This window comes from Elephantulus edwardii, unplaced genomic scaffold (genome assembly GCF_000299155.1).
Source record: "Elephantulus edwardii isolate Elephantulus edwardi_28Jun2011 unplaced genomic scaffold, EleEdw1.0 scaffold00086, whole genome shotgun sequence".
Taxonomy (NCBI): domain Eukaryota; kingdom Metazoa; phylum Chordata; class Mammalia; order Macroscelidea; family Macroscelididae; genus Elephantulus; species Elephantulus edwardii.
Genome location: NW_006399836.1, coordinates 7,779,070 through 7,788,926, shown reverse-complemented (window position 1 = coordinate 7,788,926; position 9,857 = coordinate 7,779,070). Strand labels below are relative to the sequence as shown.

Below are 9,857 nucleotides of genomic sequence, written 5' to 3'. Positions count from 1 at the left end.
TTGGTCTTTTCTTCTTCTTTAGCCTTTGTAATGATCTTTTGCATTCTTCATGGATGATTTTCTTGATATCCTCCCAGAGCTCATTTGGTCTACACTCATTGGTGCTCAAGGTCTCAAATCTGTTCCTGAGATGGTTTTGAAATTTAAGTGGGACACACTTAAGGTCAGTGAAAGACAGGATGACTCTCAACAAGGTGGAGTGACACCTGACTGTAACAATGTGCTCAAGTATATCAGAGATGATGATGGCACAGGACAGGGCAAGGTTCAGATTAATTGTTCATGGTGTTGCTATGAGTCATAAGTGACTCAACTGCATCTAACAACAACACCGCCAACAACAACAACAGCAATATACATAAACATCTATATCCAAATATATTCACAAAACAATAAAGCGCATAAAGAGTGCGAACATAGGTACTTCTTTTTAAGTACCATTAAGTCAGTGACTCATAGTGACCCTATTAACCACATGTACTTCTCAGACATAAGGAAATAAGTCATAGGATTGGTTTATGAGGTATGAGAACTGAAGACCACAGAACATGGAAAATTCTTGTCAACCGGAATACAGCACATAAAATTTGTATTCTGTATCCTCGTTTGTTGAATAGTGTCTGAGTCTGAAAAAGTATGTGAGCAGCCACATTGGTCTCTATGTATCTAGGGTAAAAGAGAAAGAAGGAAACCAACAAGTCAAGAAAAGAAATTAGTCTTAAGTATTAATAGTCTACATGAACTTTACCTATTCTGAGACCAGAAGAACAAGATAGTTTCAGGTTGCCAATATCAACCATTCTGATGAAGAACACAGTACAAGTTGTCCTTAGTTTACAATATATTTGAGTTACAATTAACTGCACTCACAGCCATCTGCTTTCTTACTGTTTTTGCACATCTTATCATTAGTAACATGTACTACTTACAGTGTTGCAGCACATAATTTGCTGATGTTATAATTTTCAGCTGTACACTTTCAGATGCTCAATTTTATAATGTACTGTTCAAAATACTGCTGCATACTAGATTTCGTTTTCCAAGTGAAAATTGTGGCTCCAGTTATTTGGAAATAGGTAGCCAAATGTTGGTTGCCAAAGTTAATAGACAAACACAAGAAACAATGAGATATAACAGTGAAAAATAAGAACAGCAAAAGAGAAGAACCATAGAGACAACACTCACTAATTTTATGAGTAAAAATACAATCAATTTTCCAGGAATAATCTCCATCCCTCCCACAAGAGCAGATTTTACTACTGACAAAATGCAAACATCTTCCAATTCTTCTTCACAATTAAAGTAAATTTTTACGATTTGTGCATTTTTATTTATGTTTTAAAATATATCTGTACATTTATATGGAATGCTTATAATCACTGAAGACAAATAAAGATGAGATTTATAGAAATCTTGATAACAAAAGGAAACAATAAATATTGAAAAAATAAAAGAGATATCTGGTTTATGTCAAAACCAATTTAACACTGAGCTACTGGAAAGGAGCCTTATCATAACCAGGGAACAGTTGACAGATCCTGATAGAATGCGAGCAAGTGTGGCATAGAACACAAATTCTTAAATAATCTAGACATCCTGAACCTGTTGAGTCTGAAGGACTATTCCATGAGGTCATTTTTCAACTATATAATATAGATTGGCTTATAAATAAACAGTAATATCTGTGAGTACCCAGTTCTTTTTAAAGATCACTTATATGAGACCAATTGTTGTTGTTGTTCAGTGCCGTCGAGTCACAGGCGACTCATAGCGACCCTATGAAGGAGAGTCCTCAACGTTTGGGTGCCCTTTATCCTCTCTCCAGTTTCATAAGGTTTCCGGAGGCAAGCTACTACGGAAGTGGATGTCGGTCCTCCTTCCAAGCTTGTTTTAATAGGGGAGCTCCACCCCAATCTCTGTCCGCATTGGGTAGCCAGCCATAAGCTCATTATTCAAAAGCAAAGATGAGACAGTAAAAGGGGCAGGAAACTAGATTACTGGAAACAGAAGCAATAACAACAGAAGTAATGAGAAAGCCAACACACTTAAAAATACAGCCAATGTCACTGAGAAAAGTATGTTGTCATTGCTAAAGAACCAAATTTACTGTACAAGTAATCATCAAAACTACAATAAAATAATTTTAAAAATTCATTGTTGTTGAATCAGAACTGATTCATAGTTGACCCTCCAGAGGCCGTAAATTGCACAGGAGATTTCCGAGCTTTCTCCTTCAGAGCAAATGGTGAACTCAAACCTCCTACCTTTGGGTTGGCCATGTAACTCATTATATAGCCCACCAGAGTTCCTTAAAAAAAAAAAGATAATATATATTATACATTAAAACCTGCAAGAGCCCAAAATCAATACAACTACCATGTTAGATTTTGGCTTGGTTTTTTTGGAATGTTGTTGATTTGCTTTGGGTTTTTTGGTTTTTTTTTGCATATGGGTAAAATCTTGAATGACCCAAGAAGTACCAGAAGAAGATGGAAGAAATACACAGAGTGACTGTACTAAAAAGAATTGGTTGACATGGAGCCATTTCTGGAAGTAGCAAATGATAAAGAATTAAAAGTACTGAAGTAAAATGTCCAAGCTGCACTGAAGGCATTGGCAAAAAAATAAGGCCCCCAGAATTGTTGTAATACTAATTGAGGTATTTCAGGAAACAACTGCAACCCTGGACGTGTTCACCAGTCTCAGCCAACAAATATGGACAACAGCTATCTTGCCAACTGGCTGGAAGAGATCCATATTTGTTCCTATTCTAAAAAAAAACAAACAGTGACATACCAGGATGTGGAAATTATTGAACTATACAGTAGTAATTGTAGAATTGTAATATACAGTACATGCAAGCAAAATCTTGCTGAAAATTATTTTTAAATGCTGGAAGAGTACATCAATAGAAAACTGCCAGAAATTCAAACTAGATTTAGAGGAGGTTGTGCTGATGTCAGATGGATCTTGACTGAACACAGAAAATACCACAAAGATTCTTACTTTTGTTTTATTGACTATGCAAAGGCATTTGACTGTGTGGATCATAACAAATTATGGCTAACATTGAGGAGAACAGGAATTCCCAGGTATCATGCAAAATCTCTACAAAGACAAAAAAAGTAAAATAAGGAAATGCTACATGGTTTAAAATCAGGAAAAGTGTGCATTAGGTCTATATCCTCTCACTCTACCTACTCAGTCTGTATGCTGAAAAAAATCATTCAAGAAGTTGGACAATATGAAGAGTGTGATGTGTGACATCAGGATTGGAGGAAGACTCATCAACAACCTCTGTTATATAGATGACACAACCTTCCTTGCAGAAAGTGAAAACTTGAAGCACTTTACTGCAGAAAAATCAAAGGCTACAGCCATCATTATAGTTTACACCTCAATATCAAGAAAACAAAGAAATCCTCACTCCTGAACAAATAGGCAGCATTATGGTAGATGGAAAAAAGATTGGCACTGTCAACAATTTCATTTTACTTGGCTGTACAATCAACATCCACAATAGCAGCAGTCAAGAAATCAAAAGACATGTTGCGTTGGAGAAATCTGCTGTCAAGGACCTCTCCAAAGTTCTGAAAGATGTCAGTATAAAGTTTAAGGTGTGACTTATCCAAGTTACAGTCTTTTAAATTTCTTCTAATATAACTGAAAGTTGGGCAATGCATAAAGAAGACTGAAAAAAAAATCGATGTCTTTGAATTGTGGTGGTGGCAAAGAGTATTAAATATACCATGGACTGCCAAACGAACAATGTGTCTTAAGGCGAGTGCAAGTAGAAGCAAGGATGATGAAACTTCATCTTACTTATTTTGAGCATATTTTCAGGAGGAATCAATTCTTTGACAGAAACATCATGCTGGAAAAGATAGTAGGTCAGAAAAAGGCAGGAAGATCTTCAACAATACGGATTAACACAGTGACTACTTGAGCATGACAGAGATGGTAAGGATGATGCAGGGTGGGGTAAAGTTCAGATTCGTTGTTCATGGGTAGTTACAGTCTTTGTTGACTTACCAGTGCGTAACATAAAATATCACCTTGTTTTTCCAGGTCTTTCAAGTTTTTCACTTTTGACCAGTGTAAACAACACTTTTCTACTGCTCTTTATTGGTGGAAATGTTTTAATTTTCTCTGACAGGCTTCTGTCTTACACAGGTTCTGCCCTTTGTAGGTTTTCCTGTATGCTATACTCTCAAACTAATTTGCTAAATATCAGCTCATTCAGTCACTCAAGAGCTACTTTCAGTGTGCCTAGTTTGTGTCACATATTGCTCTACATACTTGGAATAAAGCAGTAGACAAAAGGAACAGAAATTCTAACCTCATGGAGCTTTTATTCAAGTAGCAAATTAGATCATAAACACAGACGAGTAAAATATATGATTAGTCAGATAGTATTAAATACTATTTATAAAAATAAAGGCAAAAAAGAGGATTAAATAATGTGGAGTTGGAGGTGAGGAGTTTCTATTTTCAACAAGGGTGATTAAAGAAGGCCTTATTGAGTAATAAATGAACATTTTAGCAAAGACTTGAAAAATGTGGATAAAGCTGTCCAGATACAAGAGGAGTGTTCCAAGTAGGTAGAGCATTAAATGTGAATACTTTGAGGCAAGATCGCATCTGGCACCTTCAAGGAATAGCAAAGAGGCCAGTGTAGTTAGCACATAGCAATGTAGAAAGTGGGATCAGAGAGAACTTTGACTCTTCTTCTGAGTGAAACAGGGAGTCAGTTGTTGTTAGGTGCCATCTAGTTGGCTATGGCTCATAGTGACTTTATGAACAACAGATCTGAACCTTGCCCTATCCAATCCCATCCTCATGATCTCCAACGTGCTCAAGCTCACTGCTATAGTTACCATGTCAATCCATTTCATTGAAGGTTTTCTTCTCTTTTGCTGACCTTCTACCTTTCCCAGCATGATGGCTTCTTCCATGGACAGGCACCTTCTTGAGGGGGCAGCATAAACCCCAGTTTGTGTGTCTGGTGCCCACTTAAAGCCTGAACTCAAACCCAACCTTGAAAAAAACTCATTAATTCCAGAGGCAGAAGCGAGCTATAAAAACTCTTAGTTTAAAAAGCAGTCAATTAAGGGTAGAACAAACGTAGATGCGCCATTGGGCAATCTTAATTGTCCTTGCAGAGTTTAAAATTAACTCGTTTAACTGGCCCTATGTGACACCACAAAGAGTGTATACATGACACGGAGAGGGCAGAGGCGGGTAAAGTGGCCAACCAATCAAAAGCCAACCCACATGACTGATCCTTCTGCCCACCAACCATGTTCCAAATCACCCCACCCTGGACGGAAGCACCCAGGAAGGCCTTAAAACAGTCACGCACGGGAACTCGGGGCTCTCTCTCACCACCTTTCCACTGAGGGAGCCTCCGCATGCGGAAAACTGTTCTGTATATAAAGCGCGCTTTGTTAATTGCATACTGCGAATATGTGCCTTTTGGGGCTGCACTCGATGGGTCTAACACTCTTAACCACATGCCCAAAGTATGTGAGACAAAGTTTTCACCACTTTTCCCCACAAAGAGCACTCTGGTTTTGCTTCCTTTAAGATAGATTAGTTTGTTCTTTTGGCAGTCCATGGGATATTCAATACTCTTCTCTATGGGAAGCCAATACTAAATATTTGTAACAAACCAAATGCTATTTCAGGATGAAATTCACTCTGAGACGCCAAGGCAATCCTTAAAGGTTTACCAGGTTCTTGCATTTGCTGACCCTCCCTCCTGAGTCAAGGGGAAGGTTTTCAAAAGAAAGAGCTTGGCTTCATTTGCACTGAATTATCTTTGTGATTTACTTCCTGATAATTTTCAATAAAGACACAAAGAAGCTAGAACGGGAATCTTCAGTGGAGAACTGCTGGCCCCCTGTTTTTCATGCTCTCTGTTCTTTCTCATTCCTGGCTATCTGTCATTATCAATAATTACAAAAATACTTTACCCTCAGTCTGCAACACTTCTCCAACACCATAAAGATAACAATTCCTCTTTGGTCCTCTTTATTCTTTGTCCAACTCTCAGAGGGTACTTTAAGTCGAGGAGTGCCATTATCTGGCATGTTTGAAAGTATTCTATCTGCATTGTGAAGTACAAACAGATCTGAAGGGTTAAGGTTTTAAGAAGTTGTTACATAACTATTCAGGGTAGATAAGTAGTGGTTTAGACCAGGGAGGTAAAATGGAAATGGTGGAAAACAGTTTAGTTCACACTCCCTCACTATTTTTTCTCATACTTAACATATTTATGTGCACATTAATCTTTTTTCTATGGAAAACTTCCAACATAATCAAAAGCAGACAAAAATACACAATGAATATACCTGTTATCACAATTCAGTGGTCATCAACTATCAACTCATAAGCTAAGTTTTTTATCTAATTCTCCATCCAGTTTTCCCTCTTCCATATTATTTTGCATATATCCTAGGCAATATATCATTTCATCCTAAATATTTCAGTACATATCTCTAAAAGATGAGGACTCTTTTTTTTTTTAAGATGAGGACTCATTCTTAGCATAATTACATTACCACTGTTATTGCATACTGTCAAGCTGGAACTGAACCATAGCCGACCCTTCTGAAGCTTTCCAGAGGCTGTAAATTGCATGGAAGGAGATTGCCCATGTTTCTCCCACAGAAAAACTGGTAGATTTGAACCATGTGCATAGGGAATGCAGTGCAGTTTCTTACCATGAGGCCACCAGAGCGCCCTACATTATCACACTTAAAAATTGTTGCTAGATGCGATCAGGTTGGCAACAACTCACAGCCCCCTATAAGCAACATACTGAAACGTGGTACTCTATCCTGCACCATCTTTAGAATTTCTGCTTTGCTCAAGCCTATTATTGCAGTCATTGTGTCAATTCATCTTGTTGAGGGTCTTCCTCTTTTCCCCTAAATATGATGTCTTTATCCAAAGACTGGTACCTCATGACAACATGCCCAAAGTATGTAAGATGAAGTTTTATCATCCTTGCCTTGAAGGAGCAATAAGTGGGTATTTTTCCCTGGAGACTCCAATCAAGCGCGCGCGCGTGCGAGCGCGTGCACACACACACACACACACACACACACATTAACTTTTTAGAAATATCTCTGATTAGCATAGAAACAGTAGTCCTTTGAGAAAGTCCTCTCTTTCCAGTAATCCTTGTCTGTTTTGTAGGATGACAGCTGCTAGCAAGTAAGATCAATTTAAACAACTGTTTAACATTTTTTTTCTGGCAGCAAGACAAAGGTTGGGTCTTTATCTTTTTGGTGGGCTGACCATCTGTTCTGACATGAGGCTTGAAAGTTAATATTTTAGTTTTAAACTTTTTTATAAATTCCAAAGTAATTGGAAAATTACATTTTACAACTCTCCCAGAGAGGAGGTTAAATGTATTCTTTTGCTTGCTCTCTCTCTCGCTCTCTTTAGCATTTGTGATTGGAAGGAAAGTTTACAGAGCAGACTGGTAATCCATTCAACCATTCTTACATATTTTGTTTTATGACATTTGTTACAATTTCCACACTGTATCATCACTCTTCCCACTATCCCTCTGTGGTTCTTGCTCCAGTCATTCTTACATCTTCTCCCTTCCTGTCTTCTGAGTTTTATCCTTGGACAAATGCTATCCTTGTAAGCCCACAAGTTGATTGTTATAAAGATTGAGAACTTCTGTGGTGTTACTGTTGAACAACTGAATTTTAAATAAAACTAAGACTACAATTTCCTTTGTCAATGGAGAAGTAAAGGAAATAAAATGTTAAACTGATTTTTAAAATGCTTTGTAAATCAATACAGGCTGATCTGGAAACTACTTATATTTTGGGTTTAAATTTTTTGTGATAAATTTAATCCTGTTTCTACAGGTAGTCTAGAATTTCTGTTTGATTTAGATTATCTTTTGAGAAAGAAAAAAAAACCTACTTCAAAAGTAGTCTATTTAGCAGAAATAGCAACCATAGAGAGGAAAAGATACAGTACTCCAGAAATTATACTAAGTGGTTTTGCTAAATATGATACATACTCAAATTCCTGGCTTCCTGTGGTGATATGAAAAACCATTTTCCTCTTCTCACTATACTCAAATGCAGTCAAGAATCCTGGTTCCTACAGAAATGCAAAAGAGAAGGTTAAAAAAGGTACAAAGTGGTAACACTGCTGTTATAAAATAGGACTGACATGGGGATGAGCAAAAGAGAAAAAGAATGCATAGATAATGAACATGGCACTGGAACTGATGAGGGGAAGGACTGTCTTCAGACAGAATTGTATAATGAGACATTATATGTATGACAACAATCTGGAAAAAAACATGCATTATAAAGTGGACTATAGGAGGGGGGCAGAGGGAGGAAGGAGGAAAATATGCAACAAGAAATGAATGAAAACCCAGTCTCTCTGTAAACCTTCATTAAATTCAATTTTAAAAAAATAAATAATATCTTGACATATTTACAACAAAACTAGAAAATGAACCAGGTGATAATTTTAATTTCAATGTTCTTGATTATCGAGTCATTATTTGGCAAAGCCAACATATTATTTTAGGGAACTCTAGTGGCCTAGTGGGTAAAGAGTTGTGCTGCCAATATAAAGGCAGGCAGTTTGAATCCACCATATGTTACCAGAGAAAAAGATGGGCAATTTCCTCTTGTGTGACTAAATAACCTCTGAAAACCTGCTGGAGCGCCAGCTATGAGTTGATTCTGACTCAATGACACATACTAACAACCAACCTATCATCTGTCTTTGAAGGCAACACATGGTTAATAACAGAGGTTACAGAGCCACTAATTGAGTTCAAAATACGACTCCACTAGGACTTGTCAATAACCTGCACTATGCAAATGATACAACCATGCTTGCCAAAACTGAAGAGGACCTGAAGCGTATGCTGCAGAAGGTCAAGAACTAGTATTCAATATGGATTTTCAATATAAAAACTCAACATCAAGAAGACAAAGATTCTCACCACTGGGTCAACTGGCAGCAACATGATAGATGGAGAAGAGACTGAGGTTGTCAACAGTTACAGCTTGCTCAACTCCACAATCAACACTTTGTCACCAGCAGTCAGGAAATCAAAAGACAAATTGCCCTGGGGAAGTATGCTATCAGGGATCTCTCCAGAGTTCTGAGGAGCAAAGATGTCAGTCTAGAGACTAAGGTGTGCCTGATCCAGGCCATAGAGGAGGACATCATGCTTGGAAGGGTCGAGGGACAGTGCAGGAGAGAATGGCCTTGGATGAGATGGAATGACATGATAACTGGGGGGGGGATGGGATTAGGTGTATCAGAGTCAGTGAGACTAGCTCAGAATAGGGCAGGGTTCATTGATGTTGTACATAGGGTCAATGAGTCACAGGCAACTCAACGGTACTTAACAACAAGTACTATGAATTGTATGATACAGGATAAAGCACATATTTTTTCTGTACTTTAGCTTCCTCTTGTGGTAAAATTGGGATAACAATAGTATCTCTCATAAGGGTGGCTGTGAAGATTAAATGAGATTTCATTAAATAGATCTTTTTTCATCTTCACAGCTCCCCTTATGAGAGAGATACTATTATTATCCCAGTTTAACCACAATAAGCTGAATAAAATATATTTAATGAAATCTTCATATTATAGTGCTGGCAAAGAAAACTGAATATACCATAATATACTACTTGCCAGAAGAACAAACAAATGTGTCTTAGAAGAGCAGCCAGAAAACAACTATGAGATACCATCTCACCCCAGTCAAAATAGCAAAATTTAACAGAACAGCAAGCAACAAATGCTGGCGAGGTTGTGGAGAAACTGGAACCCTTATTCACTGTTGGTGG

The 9,857-nt window shown here is 37.6% G+C and overlaps 1 protein-coding gene across 2 annotated transcripts in view; it reads right to left on the bottom strand.

Moving 5' to 3' along the window:
* The window catches only part of DMC1 (DNA meiotic recombinase 1), a 78,153-nt gene that overhangs the window by 60,722 nt on the left and 7,574 nt on the right, over nucleotides 1-9,857 (bottom strand). For both annotated transcript variants that reach the window (XM_006890120.1, XM_006890119.1), the window contains exon 4: nucleotides 8,051-8,133. In XM_006890120.1, the coding sequence (XP_006890182.1) occupies nucleotides 8,051-8,133 (83 nt within the window). The remainder of the gene's footprint in view (nucleotides 1-8,050; nucleotides 8,134-9,857) is intronic.